The sequence below is a fragment of the Hemicordylus capensis genome, chromosome 6 (genome assembly GCF_027244095.1).
Source record: "Hemicordylus capensis ecotype Gifberg chromosome 6, rHemCap1.1.pri, whole genome shotgun sequence".
NCBI classification, from domain to species: domain Eukaryota; kingdom Metazoa; phylum Chordata; class Lepidosauria; order Squamata; family Cordylidae; genus Hemicordylus; species Hemicordylus capensis.
In genome coordinates, this window is record NC_069662.1 from 46,889,768 (window position 1) to 46,917,532 (window position 27,765).

The 27,765-nt window shown below is 47.3% G+C and overlaps 1 protein-coding gene across 11 annotated transcripts in view; it reads right to left on the reverse strand.

The window, feature by feature from the left end:
* Positions 1 to 9,624: 9,624 nt before the first annotated feature.
* RARA (retinoic acid receptor alpha) overlaps positions 9,625 to 27,765 on the reverse strand; it is a 219,414-nt gene continuing 201,273 nt past the window's right edge. For all 11 annotated transcript variants that reach the window (XM_053261941.1, XM_053261940.1, XM_053261939.1 and 8 more), the window contains 5 exons: positions 26,690 to 26,850; positions 19,519 to 19,695; positions 18,829 to 19,033; positions 13,928 to 14,086; positions 9,625 to 12,790 (listed from right to left, as the gene is read on the reverse strand). In XM_053261941.1, the coding sequence (XP_053117916.1) occupies positions 12,576 to 12,790; positions 13,928 to 14,086; positions 18,829 to 19,033; positions 19,519 to 19,695; positions 26,690 to 26,850 (917 nt within the window). In that variant the 3' untranslated portion in view covers positions 9,625 to 12,575. The remainder of the gene's footprint in view (positions 12,791 to 13,927; positions 14,087 to 18,828; positions 19,034 to 19,518; positions 19,696 to 26,689; positions 26,851 to 27,765) is intronic.

The following is a 27,765-nucleotide window of genomic DNA, read 5'->3' on the forward strand; positions in this document are numbered from 1 at the left end:
ATTATTTACAGATTAAGAAGGAACGCTATAGGGTAGGGGGCAACCCAAGTCAAAATTAATACAAACTTAAGAATTTAACTCTGAATAATCCAGGATGTGGTTGTGAAGCCTCTCCTTCCAACAGCTCTCAGGCATAGGAATGGGATTGTATTTGTGTTAGATTTTAGTTAGCCAGTATGATTTCATCCTTCATATGATGAAAGAGTTGTGTAGCGTGGAGTAGTGGTTAGACAGTTGGACTGGGACCAGGGAGCCCAGAGTTCAAGTCCTCATTCAGCCATGAAAATCAATGGGTGACTCTGGATCAGTCCCTTATCTCTTAGTCCAATCTACCTCACAGGGTTGTTGTGAGGAGAAACATAACTGTGTACTCCATAACTGTGGGCTCCTTGGAGGAACACTGGGATATACATGTAGTAATTCATAAGATGATGATGGTGGTGAATTTGCTGATTCTTAAATGGAAAAAAGTCTGTGCATAGTGGGTTGTTGATTACTTACCTGCTTCCTAGCGCCAATTTCTGATTCCCATAAGGGGATCTACCTGTAGATTCATTTTGTTTCTGCCTTGTTAGCTCTGCTTCTGTTATGGATTATATATTATCCTCCATGGCTGCCGTGGACTTGCTCATGTTGAACCAGGAATGACTTCCAGGACTTAATGCTAAGCTCAAACATAGTATGTGTGAATTAATACAGAAGAGCAGGAAACGTATGTGCAAAGTGTACATGCATGACTGAATAGCTGCGACCAGCTTGCTTTCTTATTCTTGTGGGAAAGAGGTACTCGGAGCTGGCTCCAACCTCGCTGCCTGGGAATGATGCTGTTCTCTGTGGTGAGTGGAAGGTATGCTGCGCATTATCAGAGGCCCTCTTATCTTATGGTTTTATATGTTTCATGGCTGATCCTCGATTCAGAGCGGCTTTCCAAACTGAGCCCCAGCAGAAATTAAGCCTGGGCCAGGTCAGAGTTGATGATGACAGGTAGCATCTTTTTTTCATTTTAGGAAGTCAAATGCTGATTATTTGCATCAGAGAATGTGGATGAGCATGTAAGGTTTATACAGTCGGCAGCCTTGTAGACTTTATTGCATCTTGGCTGACAGAATGAGGAGAAATTGCAGGTAGAGCTCAGGCAGCTGCAGATCTCGGTTTGCAAAGCAGAGGAAGCCATGGTGCTTGCAGCAACAAGTTATTTCCCTCCTTTGTTTCTCTTCTCGTGTCTGAGATCTGCTTGTGTCATGCTCTCTGGTCCAGGTGGGGCTGCAGCAGTGCCCACCTCCATAGTGTGGGGGGCGAGGGCTGGTGGCTGCGGGCCAAGCTTGGCTCTTATCACCTGCTTCCTCTTGCGGATGGGATGGGACCCCGACTGCAGAGCTGGTTGGAAAAGGGAAGAGAAAGAAAAACAAACAGGGAGGGATGTGGAACCTCCTCCTCCTCCTACCTCTGATTAACCCCTTCTTTCTTGTACATGGATCATAAGTGTAGTTTGCACATGCAGCTCATGCGGGGGCCTTGGGTACATTGCTGTTGCTCACCCAACCAGCTTAGAACCTAAGAACTCCTGGATTTGCTTAGGAATGTATCAACTCCATCTGCAAAATTATACCACCTGTGCCTTCTTTGGCCTCCGTGCTCTTTGGGATGCATGCTCTTTGCTCCTATACCCCGTTCCCATCCACAGCATGCACCCATCTCTCTTCATGTGCCTTGAGGGGTGGGCGGCCAGCAAAAACCATAGATTGCAGTCCCTAGGATCATGGATATCTTTTGTGCCCAATTCTAGCCATTCCTTCAGGTGACCCATCCATCCCTTCTTCCTCTTGATGGTTTTCCTGCTAGCTTTCCTTCTAGTGGTATTTGATAATTTACTCCTCTGAGGGTATGTCCACAGTAAGTCAGTTTATGTCTTTTGATTGTCTGCTAACTAGGCAAAGAGGCACCTTTTAAACCTGGCAATTCTCTATTTAGAAGGGGGAGAGCAAGTGGTCCTATCCACCCCTCAGCATAGTACCTCTAGTGACTGTAGCTGGTGTCTATCGTACATTTCTCTTTTAGATTGTGAGCCCTTTGAGGACAGGATCTATCTTATTTATTAATTATTTCTTTATGTAAACCGCTTTGGATACTTTTGTTAAAAAGCGGTATATAAATATCTGTTGTATTATTTGTTTATGTGTTTTTGCTTTTCAAAGTACTTCATGTGTTTTTCTGCTGGTCCATTTAATCTTGAATATTCTTCTGAGACACAACATCTCAAAGGCTTCCAGTTTCTTATGTGCTTCTTTCTTGATGGGCCAGGTTTAGGTTCCAGCATCCATATTGGTCCCTAAATGTATTGGTTTCCCAATGACTTCTTCCCTCTGCTTCATAATCCTGCCATTGCAGGCTTTTGGATGAGTTGTGGGGCAGCCAGCCAGCAAGAATGCCTCTCCCTGCACACTTGGTAGTGCATAAATGGCATTGTTACGAGGGTATTTTGGGCTATAACCCAAGGGGCTGCATTAGGAGCAGAGCTCATGCCCTTTAGTGCCTTGGAGGACAAACTGATCAATTACATTATTTATTTATTTTTATTTAGCATAATTGTATTCCGCCCAACACGCAAGTCTCTTGGTGGGAGGAAAGGATTGGTGTGGGAGGAAAGGATTAATTTCTGACCTCCTCCTTTCCTGCACCTTCTCTGCTCGTATTATTCCCACATGTGAGACAGGATTTAATCGCACACAAAGTGCAATGGATCTTGATTGCAGATCTTCTGTGATCTGTGTAGTTAAGCCCTTTGTTTCTCTAGAGTAGAGTTTTCCAACCTTGGGTCCCCAGATTGTGTTGGATTACAGCTCCCATCAACCACAGCCACAATGGTTGCCTTGTGGTTGCTGGGAATGATGGGAGTTGTTGCCCGATCTCTGCCATACTCACTGCTCTAGTGGGCATGGCAGAAGCGGGACTTGAACCTGAGACTTCCCAGCTTACAACACCTGACATTACCCAGTGTCTGAACTCTCACTGGGAAATGTCAGGTGTTTCTGATCTGTTGTAGACAGAGGCCTTTTACCTCTGAGTGAGTTGGGGACGGACGGACGGACACCCCCCATGGTGTAGGCTCAATTCCTATTACTAAGGTTGAACAAAATTCTCCTGAGAAAACTTGTTAGCCATTTGAAAACTCTTGAATGATTTAGCAGAAAGGCCAAAAATGTTTCACCTGACGATGAAGACAACTCTAGCTAGTACTGCGATTTGTCAAGGTAGAAAATAAGTGCCCACTATTCATAACTCAACCTTGAATTTCTGGTTGGTATTCCATTATCTGAATGGGTTGGAACGTAGGACTATGTCCAGCAGGATTCCTTTTCCTGCTCAGTGGCGCATACACCAACTGCTTCTGCTTGAGGACCTTTCCCTCCATGTGTTGTGACAACCTTCTGCCGTGGCTCTCTGGCTAAGGACAGGGGTGCATTACTGGAAGCCTGCAACCAAGTCATTGGCTGGTTAGTTCCAATCTCTATGTGAACTCCGTCCCCTACCCCGGCTTCTTGGCCCCTAAGGTTGCCAAGTCACAATACTGTGCTGGTATCTTATTTATTTATTATTTCTCTATGTAAACCTCTTTGGAAACTTTTGTTGAAAAGCAGTATATAAATATTTGTTGTTGTTGTTGTTGTTGGTAGCAGAGGCCACAAGTGGCAGAATTCCCACACCAGGGTCCAGAGTTTGCTGTTCTACCTGTGCCTCCCTTTTCTGACCACTCCTTTTCACCCACAGCCCATGTCCTAGGCCTCCCCTTCTTGAACGCCACGCCTCCTCTCACCTTTAGTTACTCAGATATTGGCTTTTCAGGTCCCTACCTACTTGCCTCCTTTACTCCTGTCGCTTGATGAGCCTCCCTCATAAGCAGCACAGTGGAGGTTTCTAGCCCCTTCTTGTTTGAATTGCCTGCCTCCTTTTCCTCTTCCCTCAAGTCTTGTTCTCCCTCTACCCTTCAGGTATCTGGTTCTCGGTCTGTTGCCTCCTCTCCATCCCTCCTTGCCTCTGGACTCCCAGTCCCTTCATGCCTGGCATCCTAGCATCTCTCCTGGATGAGATTTGGCGCCTTTCCCTTTCTTCTCGACTGCAGCACTGAAAACCTTGTTGGACCTTGAGTAACTGAATATTTCAGGTCATCAGACTTGCTTAGCCGCTTAATGTTGGAGGATTCAGCATGTCCCTCTCTTCCAGCCTTTAGGAGGAAAGTGAAGACTGTTCTTTTTATCCAGGCTTTTGACCAATGAGCTGTGCTTTGCTCTTTTTAAACTTTTAGCTGTATTCTGTTTTTGTCTTGTTGTTAACTGCCCTGGGGTCTTAGGATGAAGGGTGGTATATAATTAATAAATAAGTACATATAATGCCACACACACACACACAAACAAACCAGTGCAGAGCTCCAAGCTGAAGGGGAGAAAGGTATTGCTTGTGAGTGGACTGTAATTGGCTTTTTCCTGACATCCAGTGGCCATAAAGCAGAACTGCCGTTCCAGGGAACTCCACATGGCTTGCTAGTTTTCTATATGCAAGCACCAAAGGTTGCCAAAGTTTTGTGTGTGTGTGTGTGTGTTTATTCCAGTCAGGAGAAGGCAGTGGTAAACCCCTCCTGTATTCTACCAAGAAAACCACATGGCTTTGTGGTCACCAGGAGTCGACACTGACTCAACAGCACAGCCTTTCTTTTTCCTTTTATTCCAGCAGGTGTAGGAATTGAGCCTGCCTACCATTACTGCTGTCACTTTAAGTGGCGCAGCAGGGAAATGCTTAAGTAACAAGCAGAAGGTTGCCAGTTTGAATCCCCACTGGTACTATATCGGGCAGCAGCGATATAGGAAGATGCTGAAAGGCATCATCTCATACTGCGCGGGAGGAGGCAATGGGAAACCCCTCCTGTATTCTACCAAAAGAAAACCACAGGGCTCTGGGTGCCAGGAGTTGAAATCGACTTGACAGCACACTTTACCTTTACTGCTGCCAAAGGAACTATCTAGGCATGTATGCTGCTCAAGTATTACATGAAAACCAATTGGATGACTCGTCGCACAGTGGTAGAACCAGGGTCTTGGCAGAGCTGGGAAAGACTGCTTCATGTCTTTGAGAGAGAGCTCAGACTACAATGCATTTGTTAGCCTTGAAGGCACCACAGGTACCTATAATCAGAAAATGCCCTGGAAGACAAGCTTTAACTTCTTGATCCCCCTCCTCTGAGAAATTATATCTATAAGTGGAAAGGTGGATGCATTGTATCTTAAGTGCACCTGTATGTAAATGGAGAAATAGGGCTGAGAAGCTTGGCCGGAAAGTGTGTAAATACATGGTGACTTATCGGAATCCATGGAGGGGCTGAATGGAAAACCCAGTACTGTAGTTGGGCTTTCACAGCCCTACAGAATTCTCTGCATCTCTATACAATCAGCAGAAGTAGAACAAATAGTGTGGAAAGATGCCTAGGCCTAAACGTGCATACTTTACACAGGACACAGAATCAAGATTCCTTGGTGGAGAACTTTTTCTAGTGCAAGTTACACCCAGCCTGCTGGTTTACTGTTCAAACCTGATTTCCTTAAAGTGAGGGGTGGGGGGGAGGGCTTGGAATGGCGCTTACTCTCAGAGCTAGAAAGTTTGCCTACATTTCCCAAATGCATGTGACTGTGGGCCCGTGGCTGTACAGTGATGAGGGAGAACCACTCTGCACATGCTCTCTCTCTCACAGACTATTATCACTCCATATTTCCTGGAACTGAGCCCAAAAACATAAACCAGGCTTTAGAGACCTAACCCTGTAAATGAGGTTGAGAGAAAAGCATCTAGGAAAAGTGCCCAGGTATAGGTTTTGCTTCCTTGCTGTGACTGTATACCAGGACTTGCAATAATAATAATAATAATAATAATAATAATAATAATAATAATAATAATAATAATAATAAATCAAGCAATCATTCTTCCCTTGCCCATTATCCAGACCAGAAATGGCTCCTATTAATTACCGTTGTGTCTTGTTATCACTTCCTACTGCTGCAATGGCCCCATCCTCTCTGCCTTTTGAACAGGTGGGAGGAGCAGGAGGTGACAAGGAGGGAGAGGAGGATGGGGGGCATGGCCAGCGTCTGGCAAGGGGGCCAAGGCAGCAGTGGATTGCTGGAGGGCACGCTCTGTAGCTTGTGCCTATCTGCTGCCTGAGGCAACTGCCTTATTAGCAGGCCACCTCTAGCTGTTCTCATAGTTAATGTCAGTTTTTGGCAACCCCTAAATACTACTTGACTGATCTTTCCTGCCAATGGAAAAAGTTAAAATTTCTTTTTAAAGCCTGTGTTTCTCCTGAATAGGCTGGATCACATTTCTGAACATGGAGGGGTTCCATGTTTGTTAGTAGACTCTCAGACTAATGCACTCTTGCCTGCCTTCCCCATGTTCACCACTCCCCCCAACCCCTGGCCACCACTCTCTCCTGGGACTTGTTTCTAGCTGACAGAGACTCAAACTGGCTGACATAAGTTAGCAAATTGTGGGTGTCATTAAAGGGAGGCAGAGTGGAGAGAGAGACTGGACCTAGGAGGCCCAACACACCAAGACGTGCTCTACAAATACATTGGAAATGAAGAGAACTACATGGCATACTAGGTGGATTGTGCCATGTGTTGTTAATTACTGTGGGTGCAAGGAACATGCATGAACCAAGTGGATATCCTGCCCGAGGCACTAAAAATATCTTGGAATGGCACTGTTGGAGAACGACCAGTGGGAAAGGACTCCCCATAACAACAAATGCATTTATCCTCCCAGAGGCAGTGTGTGTGTGTGTGTGTGTAGCACATGTGAACAGTACACAAGGTGTGTCCTCTTCTTCCCCTCCCCACCCACCTTTTAGTTTGCAATCTTCTTTCAGGCAAAGGCCCATTATGCCTTCAGCAGCCACCTGACAGGGCAGAAATCCCAAGTCAAGTCAAACCTTCTCCACCGCAAAACCTCCATGCTGGGGAAAGTGTCATGTGTGTAAACTTCTGCCTCCTCTTTAGTTCTTAAAAGCTCAGGAGGCTTCCTAGGACAACATAGTCACAATCCTCTCCCCAGTTACAACCCCACGAAGGAAGCCGGAAGCAAAATCAGCAGTGATGAGCTGCTGGCATACAAAAAGTACACAAGCACCATCTAGCGTGTATGGAGACCTTATGTGATCCAGCTCTATAAAACAGGGGAGCACCTTCCACCTTGTGTACCATTTATCTATGACAATCCCTGTGGGGGTGACTCTGGGCTAGTCATTTATCTCATCTCTCAGCCTAACCTACTTCACTTTGGGTTTCTTGAAGGAAGACTGGGCTATACCTTAAAAAAAAGCAAAAGCTAAGTTTTGCTGGGTTCAGTATGATAAATATATATTTGTGAAGTTTGCACTTATTTACCCGTTTTCAGCCTTATGTGTCCAGAGCTGAGAACACAAGAGTTGCCACCAGGCCTGCAGTGCCAATAGCCCAAGAAAGGTTTATTTCACTTCAAGTTGTTTTAACCACTATCTTTGTCTCTTGCACTATAATAGAGAGCATGGTGGGGAGGGGAGGGGAGGGGGACACTGCTCTTCCTTCTAAGAGTTATTTAAATATTTGGAAATGTCAGCATCTCCTTGCCCCTTGGAGTTCTTTCCTCTAGGCTAAACACGCTCAGCGCCTTCAGCTTTTAAAGGATTTGCCTTTGAGCCCTGCTGCCTTGGCTCCGAGAAACTGGATGCCAGCTTCAGCATGCAGGGATTGTTGTACTAGCTCCAAAGGAGAGAAGACACTAAAAGCAGGCAAATTTACTTTAGTGGACCAATTTAGGTGGGCTGTACAAGCTTTGGAGTGTTACAGTATCCTTCAGCAGGCAGAAGGGGAATGGAACAGTATGTACCTTCGTCACTTCTGAATGGTCTCGCCCAGCAAGATGCAAAGTCCTTCTTGTGCAGCAGTCCATCTCCAGTACTGGGTCAGCATCAAAAAGTTTGAAAGGAAGGTATGATGCACATACCCCATTTGATCACAGCACTTGGCAAAATCCGAGGCATATAGTCTCTAGACATCGAGGTTTGTTTCTTTAATGCAGGGGTGCTCAGACCCAAGTCCCCAGATGTTTTTGGACTACAACTAACTCCTATTATCCCCAGCCACAATGGAAAGCCATAATGGCTTGTGATAATGGGGGATGTAGTCCACTATCTGTGGGTGCGCATTTGATAACCCTTGCTGTAGTGCAGCCCTGCACAATATAAGGCCGCAGGGCTGGATCCAGCCGACATGGACCTTTTTTCTGTCCTTCAACAACAGCCGATTTGTTTAAAAAGGGGAGTCAGTGTGAAGAAAGATGCCTGGCTGGTTGCCGATAAGAGCTGGAGGAGCAGAACCAGCTTGTTGCTGTTCACTGCCTCTGCCCTGCCCCCTCGCTCTGTAAAGCCAGCACATCAAGTTATAGTTGGTTCTGGCCCATTGGGCCACTTTTGTTGTGCACCCTGCTTTACATAATGGTGAACAGCCTCCAAACCTGTCCTAAGATAAGCTACTGGCTTGACTTATGGTCCGAGAGAGTGAGAGAGAGAGAGAGAGGGGGTGTGTGTGTTGCCGAGTTTGTGTGGTTAGGGAGAATAACTTCTGTTCCCTCACTAGCTTATAATTTAATGAAAACATTTTTGAAATTGAAAAGGTAGCAAGGCTACCTTTCAGTCCCTTTCCTAACCATTTCAGATGTTGATTCCCCCCCCCCATCAAAGGCACACACCAAGTTGGGGTTGTCTGCGAGTTATTCACTATGATCTTAAAACTTGTAAAAACTAGATTTTTTGTGTGTGTGGTCCCAGAGTTCATCACTTCGCATTTCTTTCCAAAAGAAGCATGCAAGTAGCTGAAAATTTTAGACACTTTCCAGTTCTAGCTGCATGCAGAGCTATGCACAGGAGGTGAAGGAGATTCTCATACTGGCAGCTCCCCTACCACATGGAGGGGAGGGACTAGACTGTCTTTTTACATTGCTGATAAAGGCCACCTACATAAAAGAAATCTGCACAAATTCAGGTTGTCCAGTGATAGAAAACTAGCTTGCCTACTTGGCCCTATCCTTCCAACTTGTCAGCAGCCTTTTGGAACTGTGGTGCCAGTGCTGAGAAAGGCACTGCCATTATTTCCGGTATCTTAGAAACTATCTTTGTCTGAATAAAAGCTAAACTGGTATCAAACTGGTATGTGCCTGAGAGCATATCTTGGGGCTAGCAGTTGTAGATCTTATATTTGATATACAAGAACTACCTTGCAGGCTCATGTCCACATTCACCTACTTTTGTGTTTGATGGCCAGGCAGATGCCCCTGGTCCTCTCACAAGCCTGGCATGAAGGAAACCGCCTTCTATCTGGTATTCAGAGGTACACTCTGTACAAGGAAGTCCCCTTGAGTACATGGCTCATTCCTGGGGCTACAGTCTAGCCAAGGTGTCCAATTCTTGTCTTAAAGTCACCCAAACTATTGACTGTCATCACAGTATGGCTGAGCATAACTTAATTCACTTACAACCACCAACCCAGGCAAACCCCAGTCCCCCACTCCACCCCACCCCACTCCACAGCAATTACAGGAGGATTTAAACTCACCAGTATCTTTTTATATGAAAGAACAACAGCTTTATATACATATCTGAGAGGTGTGGAGCACATGCCCTTCAAACGGAGGGAGGAGCTTCTGGGGGAAAAATTGTCTTGCTTCCCACCCACCCCCCACCCCCCAAACTTGCTTAAATTTTAATGTTGTAGATTCTAAAACCACTAAAATCTCAACAGAAAAAAACCCCCAATAAATTGTGAGTGGAACCCTTCCCTCCCCCCACCTAGATATTCCCTCGCCGCCATCCCAGTACACGTAGTCATGGAGCTGGTCACAGTTTTTTTAGTGTCTTAAAGATCTACAGATAAATCAGGAAACTTCTTAGCCAGGATCCAAAGAACTTTGGAACTAGTTCCCTGAGCCCAAGGGGTCTTTCGTCTCATTCTTCTTGAAAAGCAGCCCCCCTTCTCTCCCTCCACCCATGTGGCATGGCAAGCAGTTTGTAATATGGCAGACAGGTGAGCTACTGGTGGGGGGGGGGACGACAAAAATTTCACTGAGATAGTGTAAGCCCCTACCATTAGCTCTTTAGATCCTGATGCTTGTTTCCACGCCCCCTACAAAAAAAAGTGGGGCGGGGGGAGTTTGTTGTTTTCTGGACAGAATAGTTTCAAAGTGGAAAAAAGAGTTAAAGCACTGAGGGGAAGACATTATCCTTCAGAGTTTGATGGATTACAAAACTTCATGTTACTACTTCCAGAATATTTTAAAATGAGAATCAAGGTTTAGGGCTGAGGGGTGTGTGTGTGTGTGTGTGTGTGTGTGTGTGTGTGTGTGTGTGTGTGTTAGTGAAAACACTGAACCACCACAGGATTTTGGACCCCTCCCTTCCTTCCTTCAAGAAGCTTTCTGCTCAAAAACAACACTTATCACAGAACTCTGCCAAAAACAAACCCCAAAACTTGAAAACTGCCAAATTGGAGTTCTCTTTGGGTCCTTCCAGACAGTGGAAGGTCTTTATTCCATTACGAACACTGATTGTTATAGGGGATTTTGTGTAGCATCTAGATGATGTTTCCCACATGTTTGAGAGTTACCCTACCCTACTCCTGTGAAACAGACATCTTTTGCCACTGCTCAGTTATTTTGACTTGATAATACTACTGGCTCAACTTGCATGATAAGGAAAGGTATAAGTGGACCACAGTGCACAATGTCTGGGCCTGAGGAGGAGTGGTTTTCTGCAAAAAGGTTATAGGCATATTGAATCATAAGATCTAAGGTGTGCCTGCACAGAAAGCAATTGAGCTATTTTTCTAAAATCAGGAAGTGGGGGGCACAGTGGCCTGAGAAGGGTCTACCATACATGCACGTTTCATCCTATTCTGATATAAAACAAAAAAGTTGTGTGTTTCAGTGATTCCCCATTTAGTCTATGGCCACAGCAAAAATAGCAGCAATATTAGAACTACATCAGTTATTCTTCCTCCTCCCTGGAAATCAAGAGTGCAAGAGCATGAAACATGACATTTGTTTAAAAAGCAGAAGTGGTTTCCATAGCACACTACTTAGAAGTAAGTCCCACTATGTTCAGGGGGGTTTATTTCCAGGAAAGTGTGCATAAAATTGCACGGAGGTCATTCAAGGGGAAAGTGCCTCGGAAGGAACCTTTTCCAGGAAGTGATTAATTAAGAACCAGCAACAATGTCCAGAGAGCAGGAGACACTTAAAAACACATTCAATGTTTCCCCCACTTTTGTTTGTTTCTTCCTTTCCAAGTCCTACAGGAGCCTTGGCAGAAAGTGGGGGGAATGCTGCACACGTGCATGACAACTGAATTTAAATTCCTTTTTTCTTTTTCTTTTAAGCCAGGCTGTGGGGGCTGCGGTAGGTAAAGAGGCAGGTACAGGCACAGGCAACTAACTAGCAGCCTTCCACCCTCAGTGGGGAGGGAAAACAATGAGAAGCACAAAAGAGAATCCTGCTGCACAACTATGGCTGCGTCAGATCCACACTTTGCATCTAAAAAGAAAAATTGTGACCAACCCCATTCAAGAATCTTGGTGTTTTTTCTGGCGTTCTCCTTGCCAACCTCTTTCTAGAAACCCTCCACATTCCAAACTTTTACAAAGTTTTCTTTTAAAATGTATTTATATATATTTATAGATATTTTTATATATAATATTTCTTCTTTCTTAAATGAATCCTTCCCTCCTTGATCTATGTGTACTTTTTTTTTTAACCTGAAGAACTAATTTTACTTTTTTATTATTATTATTTGCTGGTGACAGTTTTAGGCATGTGAGAGTGGACGAGGAATTGGGGAGGCAGGGGAAGGAGAGAAAGGTAATTGGGTGGTCAAGTTAAGGACAAAAACGGAGTTTGAGCAATTTTAAAAAAGAACAAAACATTCCCCCCATCCCCTGAAACATTTTGAAATGCAAACGCAACTGAAAAAAACACCACTTCATCTTCACTGCAACAAGAAGCAGGCAACCCCTTTGTGGAGGCGTGTCTGTGCGCACGACAGGGTGAGGGGAGAGTGGGGGTCGGGGGGGGTGCGTGCCACATAGGAGCTGAATTTCTCTGTACTTGGTTGCTTTTTTCTTTTTTAAAGTCCTGCTCATAATTGTGAGCATCTGTCCTTCAGACCTGCTTGTCAGTCTGCAAAGAGTTTAGAACTTCCTGTATACGATTCTGCATCTCCCCGGAGGGAAAAATGGGAGCGGAACCCTGTTTTGCTGGATCTGTGAAAAGAAAGTGTGCTGGTATGGAACAGTACTTGAAGCCCACCCTCTTGGGCCCAACCATGGCCACACGGCGCAGGGGCGGGGCAGGGGGAGAACGCTTGCAGCGGCATGCCATCCCTCTGCTTCCCCCTCACCCCACCCTCACCCTGCTCCTTCGCCATCTGTCCAGGTATCCCAGGGAACAAAAGACCAAAGTGTGCGGGAGGAGGGTCAAGCAGCTTCTTCTGGTGGCCGGCATGGTCATGGCGAATGTGTGGCAGGACTGCTTCTGTTGGAACTGGGTGAAAGGCTAGGGCTGCAACTGCCTGGAGGTGGGGCTAGGCTGCCTATGCGGGAGGGGGCCCCTGCTGAGGCCCCCAAGGTGTCCATGCCCTCAGAGTTCTCCAACATCTCTTGGATGAGTGGTGGCATAGATCCCGGTATCTCCATCTTCAGTGTGATCACTCTTTCAGCACCTGTGGGTACAAGACAGGTTGCTTACAGGATGGAGAGCACAACCGGATCGCCCCCTTGCCAAGCCTCATGATGCCCCTCACCACCCAATATTAGACGCATGCTCGATATGCTTTTCTTCTGGGATGATTCAGGGCCTTCTACCTGTTGAAGTCATACATTACATTCGTAGGTGCACATTTAAATATGCACCTAACAAAAATGATGTGTGAAACAGCTCATCATAGATGGGTGCCATAGGCTGACTGTAGTGTTCACATTGATGGCTGGTTTGATTTTATTTCTTGACCTTTCCATAGAGTGTGTCGCTTGACTCTCTCCCTCAAGTGACCTGGAGCTATTTGCTAGCTTTGCAGGCAGCCTTTTGCTGCGCACCTACTCTTTACGTGTGGCATTTTAGCTAGACTTGGAGGGATGGTCTCAAAGGTGAGCCAAGGCTGGGCAGGTGATCTCAAGCAATTTGAAGCTCTTGTGCTTCCTGATCAAGGCACATGAATAGGTGCAATTTGGAACACATGAACATGATCAGTTTTGCTGATAAAACCACTCCCTGATAGTATAACCTCCTGACTTGAACTTGCAACTTGGCTGGTTGTCTGCATCAAGAAAGCAGTGGTGGATCAAGGCCTCTGCGCACTTGAGGCAGGGAGCCAAATGATGCTCCCATGTATGTGCCCCCCCATTTAAAAGTGTGGGGCAAGAGGGCATCTTGCCGTCTTGCTGGCACCCCATACCCTGCTGCCCAAAGCAACTGCCTCACCTCGCCTCATGGAAGGGCCGCCCTTAAGTGAAAGGGTCTCCTTCCAGGTGCTAAGACTGGGGTTTTACTCCTTGAAAGAGAGCCTGTTCTCTTTTCCTTTCAAGCCTTCTTGCCTGCCACAAAATGGCAACCAGATACTTCTAGGACAATCACAAGGAGGGCTTGAAGGCAACAGTCTTCCCCTCTCTGCACTTGTTTCCTGTGACTATAAACCTTAATTTCTCCCCTTATTTTAAGGAAATTAAAATGAGAAGCAACAAGACCTTCTTTCTCTAGACATTTCCTAGTTCCTTCTCCAGGCTGTCCCCTTACTATGTACAGACCACTTTGAAAGGAGGAGAGAGACCCTCCACCCTGGAACTGGAGCCATGCCCCTCACCCTTTGCGCTGATGCTTCGCAGGTCTGTGATCTTCATCAGCATTTTGGGGAACATGTGGGGTTTGCTAGGCCTTCGCTTCCTCACATAAATTTTCAGGGCCTCCAGGAGTGGCTCCTGCAACTTGTCCACTCGGTCCGGCTGTTCCAGATCTTGCCGATCTGTAAGGGGGCAGGGGTGAGAAAAACAGAGGGTCAGCTGGCACAAAGAGAATCTAAGCAGCACTGGGCCTTTTCCACATTTAACATACCACAAATTCTGTGCTAGAAAGGAGCCAGTTTCCATGAGGCCAATATGTGTACTGCCTGCATTTTAAACACACTTCAATTAATTACATTCCCCCCCCCCCCCCCGCACACACACTTTCCTCCAGGGAATTCAAGGTAGCATACAAAAGGTTCTGTCTCCCCTATATTATCCTCACAATAACCCCGTAAGATAGATTAGGCTGAGAGGGAAGCGTTATGTACAGTGCCATCCCTGAGAGCATACTCTGAAGCCTCACTCTTGTAGGAACATAGGATGTGCTTAGGATAGTGCTGATGTGCTTAGAAGCTCTGCCCCTCTGTCCATGATTACAGTGTGTGTCTGCAGACACAAATAGTGTACCTGTGGACAGATTCTTCCTGTAACTGGAATGTCAATGGAATGCTGGCATTCCAATAATGGGAAGGATCTGCCCACAAGTACGGCATTTGCTTCTGAGCATGTCAGTACAGGAGTGGGGCTTCACAGCATACTCTTGGGGACCCAGGGAAGTACACCATCCCTGTTTTTGGGTTGTTGTTTTAAAAAACAACAACAACAAAAGCAACCCCTTAACTAAACCCCTTAAAGTTAAGAGACTCCAGAGACTGACCCGAAGAAATCCAGCTAGCTTCTTAGCAGAGTAGAGATTTGAATTCAGGTCTTCCTGGCCCTAATATTACACTAGTAGAAATTATCAAAGGCTATGAAGCCTCACCTTTCAAAATATCTCTGTTTCTCACACATACACCTCCCTTCTGAGATTCTATAAAGCATTAATAAGGATTTGATTGATATTTCCCTAAGGTATGTTTTGTGTTTTTAAAAGATGCACAATGGGCAGAAATTGAACAAGTGCTGGCTTTTCCATCACACCTCCTTGCTGCTTGAATTTCTATCAATCAATCAATCAGTTTCTGTCTGCTATGCAGCTTGTAGGCACAGGCTATCAGGAAGAAGGTGGCAACCATGTTTCAGTTGCACAAGGGTTAGAAACATTTTTAGCCAAGATTGTGCTATGTGATTATGCAAGTGCGAAACAGACACTGCTCCATGGTTTTGGAGACTGGTTGGCAGAATATTCCATCTCCTTTTTTGTGTTTATACCACCTATTTTAAGTTCCGACTTCAAAACTAAGCTTGCCAGTTCTTGGAGTTAGGGTTATTTAAGGCCAGCTTTAGGGGTGGGCGAGCCAGGACACTTACTTGAAGGCGCACCACACTAGTCAACTAACGATAGGGGTGTGTATGCCAAAGGCACTCCTCACCCCAAGCTCTGTTTGTCCCAGGGTCAGCCCTGGGTTATTTACACAACTCTTCACATGGTTGGACATGTTAATATGCTCTTTTGTGTTGGTACTTTTGTTGTTGATTTTAAATCACTGTTGATATATATATATAAATGAAATGAAATGATTTGTGTAGAAAAATGCTGAAAACCACAAAACACAATGACGCCACTGGTCTATCTGCTATGAAAACTGTGATTGATCATGGCTTTTCAATGCCTGTACACCATCTGCACACAGTAAAACAGATATTGTGTGCAACTTACATATTGACAATCACCCATGGTGTGTTCACGTTTCCCCCTACATACTGAAAGTACATTTTAGGTCACCATAGGAACATAGTAAGCTGCCATATACTGAGTCAGAGCATAGGTCTGTTTAGCTCAGTATCGTCTTCACAGACTGGGAGTGGCTTCTCCAAGGTTGCAGGCAGGAGTCTCTTTCAGCCCTATTTTGGAGATGCCAGGGACAGAACTTGGAACTAGGGATGTGCAAAGCTCCAGACTGGTCTGGTCTGGCATGGGGGGGGTGGGCTGTAGCTCTAAGGGCGGGGGGCTAGTACTTACCCCCACACACACCGCTCTTCCCCCTCCGGCACTGTGTTTTTTGCCAAAGTTTCTGGGGCGGCAGCGTTCCTCCCTGCTGCCCCTGCCCCCATCGTTAGCTTGCAAGAGCCAAAGTAAGGAACACGCATGCGCCCGTTCCGCCGCGCGTGCGCACCCGTCGCTGTGCGCGTGCTCCGCAGACATCACACGTCAACACAGCGCCGGAGGGGGAAGAGCGGCGGGGGGGGGGTAAGTACTACCCCCCCACCCTTAAAGCTACAGCCCCCCTCTGTGCCGAACCGCCGGACCGGCTCGGAACCGGACCGGTTCGGAGGCCTCCAGCATGGCCTCCGAACCGGTTCGGGCACATCCCTACTTGGAACCTAGATGCTCTTTTCCAAATCGGGTTCACCCCCTAAGGGGAATACCTTACAGTGCTTGCACGTAAAGTCTCCCATTCATATGCAACCAGGGCGGCCCCTGCTTAGCTAAGGGGACAAGTCATGCTTGCTACCACAAGACCAGCAGCTGTTTAATTACTGCATTGTCATGAACTGGCTTCCTCTAATTCTTTAGTAATAAACATTATCATCTGAAATTACTTAGGATATATATACCCACCACACATGCGCCTATATCTCTCTCTCATAAACATTCATCAAAAGCTTCTGTAATTCACTCTTCGATGCCACCCACCAGAAGAACTTCCTAGTTTTGCCACTAGATGATGCTGTTGGTCAGGGAAGTGCCACACTAAAGAAGCACCATCCACCCCCTTCTAGAATCTGGAAGCTAAATGTAATGCATAAGTTTGGTATAAGAACAAAATCTAGTACTTGATGCAGAAAAACTGAAGTATTAATGAACAAATAAAAGGGCTTCAAGCTTGTATAACTGCACAGAAAAAGCAGGAAGGTATGTGGACAATCTCTGATGATAGCCCAAGAAGGATCTCCCTTAACAAACATACTCTAGTTTAACTACTATGGGTCCCCTTTCCCCTTGCACACAAATTACAATTCCTAGGGGCCTTTGGGAGCAGGGGCACAAGGATAATCAGTACCTGCATGACGCTACAATGATCCAGGCAACCTAACTTACTTATTTATCAAATTTGTGGACTACCTGAAACCTCCATCTCTGGGTTGTTTACAGCAACATAAAAGTAATTAAGACAAAAATGAAAATCTTAAAACAGTTTAAAACCACAGTCCAGTTAAAAAGCTTGAGTGAAAAAATAAGTCCTTAAGGACTTTTAAGAAGTCAGCGATGGGGAGGCTCTTATTTCAGCAGGAAGCGCATTCCAGAGTCTCGGGGCAACAACAGAGAAGGCCCGTCCCTGTGTAGCCGCTAGATGAACTGGAGACAACTGCAGACAAACCTCTTTGGATGATCTCAATGGGCGATAGGGCTTAGGGACGTTCTCTCAAATACCCTGGGCCTAAGCAGTTTAGGGCTTTATAGGTTAGCAGCAGCACCTTGTATTTTGCCTGGAAACTTATTGGTAGCCAGTGTAGTTCTTTTAGTATAGGAGTAACGTGGTCTCTCCAAGATGACCCAGAGACCAACCTGGCAGCCACATTCTGTACCAACTGCAGTTTCCAGACTACTTACAAAGGCAGCGCCACACAGAGTGCATTGCAGTAGTCACGTCTGGAGGTTACCAGCATATGAACTACTGTTCCAAGGTTGTTTAACTTGAGAGAAGCCTGCTTGTCATTCAAACACATGGTTTAGATTTGCAGAAGAGACATGTTCTGAGAAACCAGAGTGACAGCAGTGGTTTGTAGATTCTGAAGGCTAGCAGGGTGCGGACGGGTAAAGGAAGATTTTAAACAGCTCCACATTTTAATGTTGTTATTTGATGGGCTTAAGTAAAATGTTGCCCATCTAGAACTCTGGGATTAGGCAAGATAATCCCTGTCTTGTTAGTGGGGTTACCATTCTGTCTTGGGAGACTGAGCCTACACCCGAGACACAGAGTCAGAGTCAGAGTTTATATATTGGGCAGAACCTAGTGCTAAAGTGCTTTCTTGGGCTGTAGGTGAGGAGGGGGTTGCATGCTTGAATGCTCTCTACAAAACGAGTTTCCTGCAAATGAACCAACAAGCATGTCAGTGAAAGGACTAGGCTAAAAGCGGAGATGAACCTTCCTCTTTGACATACTTGGCAGGAAGTTTAAGATGGGGAAGCAGTCAAACACTCAGGCCCTGAAATGGTGGAATAGCTTTATCGCTTGCTTCTGCGGAATGTATCAGCCATCAGTATCTCCCATAAAGCATTTGTATTTAAAGCAAACGTTTCAGGCTGCTTCCATCAATACAACATCCACTTCTGGGAGCACGCACACCATGAAAACTGTAGCACTGGAAACAAGATTTCTTTCTCCCACTGCTCTCAAGTCTGACAAGGGGGCTATCAAGAATTTAGCAGCACTTTGGCATATCCTTAACTTAGTTCTCACTAGGACGGCAAACCTGTGTCTGGGCGGTACCACATCAGAGTGCAGGTGGGCCTTGCACAACTATGCTCCTCTATTTTTTATGTCCCAGCACCTGCAATCCTTTGTCCTTGTCCTGGCTGTTTAAAGCTAAAACCGTCGCCGGAGCTCAATACCCATAGCTTTGTCTTTGGCCCTTAAGGGTCAGTAGCCCTTTGGAGGGCCCAAGGAAAAGCTATGGGGACTACAGAGCCATTACAGCAATGCCCTATGTCTGCACAGGCCAGCTCTATGGCTCCATGCTCTCCATATCCAACCCCTGGGGACTGGAGAGGTTTTCAGGACATAGTCCTGATTTTCACCCAGCTGACAGCACTCACCCCCACATATAAGACAGATTGCGCTGAGGAGTCCTGTTTCAGCATCGTCCATCTCGAGCGGCAGCAGTTGGTTGGCAAAGGCAAAGACCAGATCCGTGAGGGGCCCAAAGCCTGCGTTGTGCATCTGAGTGCGGTTGAGCGTCAGGCCGTCTGAGAAGGTCATGGTGTCCTGCTCTGGGGTGTAGCGTGTGCATATCCGCAGGATCTAATAAGGGGAGAATGGGTGAGGCAAGAGTTACGTTTGTTCCCATTTTCTACCTGCATAACACAATGAACTGAAGAGGCATTATGTTCAACATTCATACAATGAGTGTACAGGGTACACAGGTACAGATCTGTACACAGGTATAGTCATTCGCATGTTATGTTGAACGCAGGTACATAAGTACACTTCCTATCTGTACCATGCAGGGCCTGTGTCCAGGTTCACTTTTAAAATGAACAAAGGTACACTTATTCACACAAACACATGTATGTGTGTACAGATATCTGTACACTCATACAGCACAATGTCTGAATTTAGCTTGAGTGATCTGGGTTACTCTGGGGTGCAGATATAAGTTAATTCTACACCTCCTTAGAGGGCAAGAGCCACTTCTTCTCCAGCCCCTGCAGTTCTAGAATTCTGAAGGCTTCCTGACTAGCCTTCCTTCAGTTCTTGTTTGAAGGTGGGGAGAGACCATAACTCACGAGGATATCAAGGCAGGCAGCTTTGAGGAGCGTGATCTGGTCAGCGATAGTGAGAGTGGTGAAACCCGGCAACTGCTTGGCGAATTCAACTGTCTTGATTATGCACTTTGTCGACAGCTCACTGAACTTGTCCCACAGGTCAATGTCGAGAGACACCCTCTGATCCGAACTGTTGTTCTGTCCAGGGAAGAAGGAAGAGAAGACACTATAAGCTCGGGGTGAGAGGATGGCAAGAGGGGAAAAAAGGAAGAGTTCTACAGTTGCTTACCTGTAACTTTGGTTCTTCTAGTGGTCATCTGTACTTTTACATAAGTGGGGTATGTGCCTGCGCAGAGACCTCATTGGAACCTAACAAGCTCAATTCTCCTGCTTCAGGCGGGAAACCCGCCCCAGGTGCTATATGCGGCTGCACCACTCCTCATCCCCTCAGTCACGGAGTCCGCCTTCAAGAGACCCCGCCGGGAGGACGGGAGGGTGTGCAGAAGTACAGATGACCACTAGAAGAACCCAAGTTCCATGTAAGCAACCTGTAAGTTCTTCGACGTGGTCTCTGTCTTTTACACAAATGGGCGCATAACAAGCAAGCAGGGAAGGAGGAGGGAAGAAACAGAAGCAATCGGTAAACTGCCAAAAGTATTTATTTCAGAAACAATTCCATCAACCGAAAATTGACTGCAGGACACTCCTGCCAAATACAGCATCCTTCCGTGCCCTGGCATCAATAGCAAAATGACGGATCAATGAGCGGGGCAAAGCCCAGGTAGCTGCCTGACAGATAGCATCCAATGGGACCGCACAATCAAAGGCGACAGAGGCTGCCACGGACCTAACTGAGTGCGCCTTAATGGTAGCAGGCAGCTGCTTATGAGCCAACTGATAGCAAAGTTCAATTGTGGAAACTACCCATTTAGACAGGGATTGGGCCGAAACGTGAAGACCCTTACGAGTCTCTTCATAAAGAACGAACAAGGAAGGAGTTATCCTTCTATGTCCAGAGGTCTGCTGAGTGGAGGAAAACGCCCTTCTAATGTCCAAACGATGCAACCTTCGCTCTGCATCCGAGGAAGGGTTTTGGAAAAACACAGGTAATGTGAGCGGGGATGAACGGTGAAACATAGATACCACCTTAGGAAGAAACTGGACATGTGGCCTGAGCATAACCTTGTCCTTCTAATGGCCAGCAAAAAGGCGACCTTCCAGGTAAGGAGACAGGGTTCAATTGAAGCCAAAGGCTCAAAGAGAGGCCAGAGCAGACCAGCTAAAACCACAGACAGATCCCAGGCTGGTGACACGACCGGGTTGTCCGGCAAAACATGGGACAAACCCTTTAGGAAACTCTTCACCATCAAGTCCTTAAACCCAAGAAGCCCGAGTTGTTGGGGAATGTGCCACAATGGCGGCCAAATGTACCTTAAGGGATGAAAGCTTCAAACCAGATTCTTTAAGGGACAACAGATATATGCATATGTTTTGTACAGGATTAAATGCATCAAACTCATGCAAAGAAGCAAACAAACAGAAACAAGTCCACTTGTGATCATAGGACTTCTGCGTGGACTGCTTTCTGGCTGTGACCAAAACTTCCTTGAGTCTCAGTGGGAAGTCAGCAGGACCTTCCAGGCTGTCAGATGAACGGGCCGAACATCCGGTGGAGCCCCTGAGCCCCCTCCTGCGACAGCAGGTCTGGTAGGACGGGAAGGCACCGCCAGTCCACTGGCAATCACCTCAGGACCAGAAACCAAGGCCTCCTGGGCCACCATGGAGCTATTAGGATGGCTCTGGCCAGATCCACCCGCAGTTTGCGCAGCACCTTCGGAATGAGGGGAAACAGTGGAAACACATACAGCAGAGGGCCCGTCCCAGAAAGGACAAAGGCATCGCCTAGACAGCCCTCACCTTCCTCTCCCCTGGAGCAATAGAGGGCATATTGAGCATTGTCCTGGGAGGCAAATCGGTCCAGAGTCGAGACTCCCCATTTTACAAATATGTCCCTAAGAACAAATTGGTCAAAGGCCCACTCATGGGAGACTACTGTCATCCTGCTCAAGGTGTCCGCCTAGATGTTCAGGGAAGCTTGAATATAGACTGCCTGAGGTGACACTGCATGTGCACACACCAATGCCAAAGGTCCAGAGACAGGAACAGAAGGCTCCTTGAAGACGTACCACCCTGTCGATTGATGTAGGCCTTCGCCATTGTATTGTCCATTTGGGCTGTCATGGAGCAACCCCCAATCACGGGCAAGAATCCCTTGAGAGCATTGAATATGGCCAGCAACTGCAAATAATTGATGTGCCGGGTCCTCTCCCTGGAAGACCAATGTCTGCTCAGGCAGAAACCCTCCAGGTGTGCCGCCCCCCCCCCACCGAGCTCCGACGCATCGGTCGTAATCAGCCATTGGGATCAGGGAGCCTGGAAGAGGGCACAGACGTTCAGGTGTCGAAACTCAGCCGACCATGCCACAGTCGCCCGCACCCAGCGAGGGGGTGTATGTTCCAAATGGCCCAGATCTTGAAAGGGATTGAATACGTCCAAGAACCACCTCTGAATGATGCACATTCGAAGGCATGCCTGAGGTAGTACGTAAGTGGTAGCCATCATATGCCCCAATAGGCGCTGTACCAAGTGCATAGTCTGTGGGTCTCCGGCTAAGAAAGCGACAGCCAGCCTCTGGAGAGTGCATATGTGGGCGTCCAGAAGGAAGACCATTTCCAAGGTCATATCGAATATCAGTCCTATGAACTTTATCCTGTGGGTCGGTTCCAACTGAGAATTCTTGAAATTTATTTGGAAACCCAGAACCTGCAGAGTATTCATGACAATTTCTAGGGCGTCTAGGACCGCCCATCTGGTGCTCACCGGATGAGCCAATCATCTAAATATGGCAGCATCTGCAACCCTCACTCCTGCAGGAAAGCCACCAGAGGGGCTAGACATTTTGTAAAAACCCTTGGCACCGTTGTGAGACCGAATGGCAAGGCTTTGAATTAATAGGGGATCCCCCCTGATCTGGAAGCACAAGGAGCGTCGATGCTGAGGGCATATCGAGTCATGGTAATATGCATCTTTCAAGTCTAGGGGGACCATCCACATGTCCTTTTCCAGGACGGTCATAATGGTCAGTACCGACAGCATCCGGAATCGTTTGTAGAGCAAGTGCCCTGAGGTCCAGTATAGGACACTGACCACCATCCGGTTTTGGCACAATAAAGTACCAGGAATAGAAACTGGGACTCCCCAGATTGGCGACTTTCTCAATCGCATCCTTTGACAGGAGAGTGGCGACCTCCTGGTCCAACTCCGGAGTGCACTGAGTAGTTACGACCCCGTAAATGGGTGGCGTCCCACAGAACTCGAAGGCGTAGCCCATACATACAGTTGTAAGGACTCACTGGTCCATGTTCACTCTGTCTCAGCTCGCCAAGAACGGGGCTAGGCGAGTCCGGAAGCGTCCTGAGTCATTGCTTCTTCTGGAAGGTGTTTGGACGCTGTTTCTGAAAGGCCGGCTTACTAGGCTGGAGGCCCGACTTGTATCTCGACTGGAACTTGTTGCCACAAAAGGAACATTCAGATGGAGACTGCTGTTGAGAAGGGGTCTTCTGTGGACGATAAGGCAACCACCTGGCAGTTTTCTGTGGTTTGGTGGTTGACGATTAATACAACATGGATCGTGCTGTGCAACTCAGCTTCTGAACCTTCTGGAGCTTCCGTCTGCTGCGCAAAGAGGCTAGAGCCCTCAAAGGGCAGGTCCTCAACCCTAGCACGGGCCTCGTAGTTCAGTCCAGATGAACACAGCCAAGCCTGTCATCTGAGCACCACGGATGAAGCCATCACCTGAGCCGCGCACTCCACCAAATGCGAAGCTGAATAGAGCTCCTATTTTGCCACCTGAATAACCTTGCAGAGAAACGCTTTCACCTGATCCCGCTTGTCCTGAGGCAGGAGATCCAAAAAAGGACCCACTTTTCCCCACAAAAAGTGGTTATATTGAGCATTATAAGCTTGATAATTGGCCACCCTCAAGTGGAGGGCTGAGGCCGAGTAAAGCCTCCTTGCGAAGGAGTCCAATTTTCTGCCCTCTTTGTCACTCGGTGCCAACTGGCTATGACCCCTGGTCCTTTGCAGGGATGCCTCCACGCCGATCGAATTCAGGGTGGGATGATTCTTCAGAAAGGCCGTATCATCCTGCAGTTGCACCCTATAAAACTTCTCCAAGCGCCTATTAGGCTGAGAAAGAGTCACTAGCTTTTTCCAATGACCCCACTGACCCCACTAGCTTTTTCCAATGACCTCCAACAATGCCGAGTTCAGGGGCAACGTGGCCGGTACCTTGGCCTCTGAATCAATAAGGCTAAACAACAGGTCCAGTTCTCCCTTCTGCTGCGTACCGAGGCTCACGCCAAGGGCCGAAGCCATGCAGGCCACGTACATAGAGTACTGTTTAACGTCTTCCGATGGGGAAACAGGCTTTGAATCAGCCTGTATGTCGAGTGGGGACAACTCCCGGGAAACAGCTTCAGAGTCCTGGGAGCTAGTATCGCTCTCATAGTCTGAATCCCGAGGAGCCAAAGAGTCTTGGGTCAAGGGCATCGAACCCATAGGGGAGCCCAGTTTGCTTCCCGGATTGTCTGGTACCGAAGCGGAAAGCTCTGCCGGCACTACCTGGACAGGCACAGTAGCCTGTTGTAGCACTGGAGCCGAGGAGGGTGGTTTGCATTGCTCATTTTGATCCTGAGGAGAGTGTTGTAGTGACCGGGAGCGCAACCTCTTTTCTGAACATAAGTGGGGCTCATGCCAGCCCCGCACAGTTCCGGGTTTTCCATATGTGGGGCCTTCCAAGTAACAAGGTCCATATCAGGGTATAACATAGTCTGAATAGTCTGATCGATAGTCCATTTGATATCGACCACACAATCCAGAGTCCCGGCACCAAGTGCCTCACTCAAGGGAGAACGGTGCTCTGCCGCCCGGTACCAATCCGGATATAAGGGCTCATGACGGTCCCAGGCCTGATCTTGCCTGTAAACCGAGGAGCATTCTTCTGAGTCTCAACAGGAACTTCAGTCCCTAAGAGGGATGCACTCCTGGTGCCTTCGAGGGGGTGAACGATGCCTAGGTAGCCACGATGCATCTTCTGCGGGCTTGGCTGGGCAATAGGCCTCCTCTTCTAATGAAGCGTACCCAGGCTCATCAGTCGCCACCGAGAGTTCTCTACTCAATCAAGTTCAATCAGGAGCCAAGACCAACGAATCCACGGCCAAAGGCAAGCTAGGCCGTCCTGAAACTGACTTCGGTATAGGATGATCCGAGTCCACTTTAGGCTTCTTGGCCACTAGAGCCTCCGATGCAAGACACGACACGGCCTTCTTTTTCTTCAGTATAGGAGGGAGGTGTTGACCCGCTGGCAAATCACGAGTCAACTTCAACTTCTTCTTCTTCCTCTTTGGTATCGACACCGAAGGATTCGGGGAAAACTTCGGTACCACAGGTGCAGAACGCTTAGGGGGTTCTTCTGAGCGCACCGGCTCACTCGAAGTCGTTGAAGGATGAGCACTAGAAAGTGTCAAAACCAGTATTGGGGCCGGGTTTTCGACCTCCACAGGAGCAGATACCGAATGCTCCCACTGCACCGAAGAAGCCATTTTAATGGATTGCTTCAACGATAACAACATTGACAATAAAATTCTGGCATCCCAGGTCCTTGGGAAGGACTCAATGTCTGGATAAAACAAACCAGTCAATAACACCTGTCTGACTGTGTAAAATAATAATAATAATAATAATAATAATAATTAATTTGATTTCTATACCGCCCTTAGAATGGAGAGCTAGATCCCACACGGCTGCATGAGAAGCCTTATTTTTGCGAGCCTGCTTTGTAAACTTCTGACAATGAAGACAGGTCTCAACAATGTGGGATTCTCCCAGGCACAAGAGACACTCGGTATGAGTATCGGGGGAAGGGATCTTAGATCTGCAACGAACACATTTTTAAAAGTTCATCATGCCCGGCATAAACGCCATAGGCCAGCTGGCCACTATGCTCTGTCCCGGCCAAGGCTAGAGCTCTGAAGAAGGGGAAAACCCGCAAAAAATCCAAAATGCCAAGAAAAAACCGCTACTACGCGAGAGAAATAAAGAAAGAAAATCGAAGAAGCAGGGATTAAAAAGAAGGAGATAGATAGATCCTGCTCGTTGTCGAGCTGCAGACTCCACGATGCTTACTGAAGCTCAGACGACGAAAGACTGAGGGGATGAGGAGTGGCGCAGCCGCATACAGCGCCTGGGGTGGGCGGGAGGGTTTTCCCGCCCGAAGCAGGAGAATTGAGCTTGTTACGTTCCGACGAAGTCTCTGCGCAGGCACATAGCCCATTTGTGTAAAAGACAGAGACCACGTCGAAGAACCCTGACTTGAGATGCAAACAAAAAAGGGGTGTATTTGGGCTTCAACAAGGATTTATTCACTTGGAAAATGAGCAGATTCATCTTGCTTCACATTCGCAGCCCACAGCTGATATCTTGAACTAGGAGTCTATAAGAAACTCCCCACCCCCTCCCTGCTCATATGTCATTTTGGCTGGGGACCCTGGGGCATTTGCCTTCACAGGTGGCTTGCTTCACTCATCTGAAGCCATTTGTAGGCCAGTTCTGGCATTAATGTTCCCTACTCACACCTTTAAGAAATGGAGCAAACACAACGCCAGTGCAAGAATATCAGCCTTGGCCAAGCCAAACAGAACTGTTGGCCTAATTTTAGTTTAAAACAGCAGCAAAAAACCAGCAAACAAGCTTCTAGTCCTTATGGCTGGGGAGATAAGCTTGAAAAGGTGAGGAGTGTCTCGTGAAATCTCAGAAGCAAAAGGAGTGCTTTGCATTTCCTAGCTAGCAACAGAAGAATAAATTATGCAAGCTGAACAAGCATGTGCTAATTCAACTACTGGTAACATCACTCAGGAGCAGAATACAGCTTCTTTGCTGGAGCAGAATTTGAGAGGTAGAGTACTTGAAGCCCCAGCCATGGTCTTTCCCCAGATTAGTTGTTGCCAATTAATTCCAACTGGCACTGCCTGAACCCATTGTGGCCTCAGTCACTTGAAATTCTAACAATCCCAGCAATGTGTGTGTGCTGTTGAGCTTTCTGACCCCACACTTTGCCTGGGATGCCACTCACCGTGGTATACTTGCCCAACTGGCAGAGGGCAGGGAAGGTCTCCTGGTGGGCCTTGCGCACTTTCTCGATGAGATCCTCCACCTCGGGCGTGATGATGTAGCTCTCTGAACACTCCTGTTTGGGGGCATCTTTCTTCTTCTTGTTCCTATCATTCCGGACAGCTGAAAGGGCAAGGAAAGGAGAGAGTACAAATGGTGAGTGATGATCTCCAGCGTGGGGAGAAATCCAGAGCCTCTTAATGGAGAAATACCCTCTTCCTACCCTTAGCATTACCTTTATTGTTATTAAATTAATAAATTAATATACGGGAGCCAAAGATTCTGGACCAGTGGAGCTAGTGAGGTCAGCAAGAGTTAGGCTGCATAGAACTCTTGTTCAGGGAGTGAACACAATTGGTCTGATAAAAAGGTATTGATTCAAAACAGGTTTTTTGTGTGTGTGTTATTCTGTCTGTCTGCCATAGGGGCCAATGCAGCAACCACTTAATCTCAAACTTGTTTCTTTTGGGAAAGATATCTATTTCTCACCTTACCTGCTGTCAACTACTTGTCTGTGAGCTCCCCCTTTTCCCCTAGCTTATACAGACAGAGAAAGAGAAGTGACACACCATTGCAGTCCTTTGTTGGCCCTACTGGTTTAAGATTGAGCCGCTTTTCTGCTCTTGACCTCTGACATAAAGTATATAAGAACTCACTACTAGGGATGTGCACAGAACCGGTTCGGAGGCCCTTTATGGGCCTCCCAACTGGTTTGAAGAACCAGTGGTTTCACCGGTTCCGACAGCAGGTGGTGTCTAACTTTAAGAGTGGGGAAGGGTGCACTTACCCCTCCCGCTGCTTTCCCCCTGCTGGCGTCTGTTTTATTCCAAGCCCGTTGGGGCGGCAGCGTACCTTCCTGCTGCCCCGTTGGCCCAGCTGTCCGGATATGACCGGAAGTCTCCGACAGGCCGGCTTGTGCACACGCAGGCATGGAGACTTCCGGTCATATCCGGGCAACGGGGCGGCAGGGAGGTACACTGTCGCCCCAGTGGGCTTGGAATAAAACAGATGCCGGTGGGGGGGAAGTAGCAGGAGGGG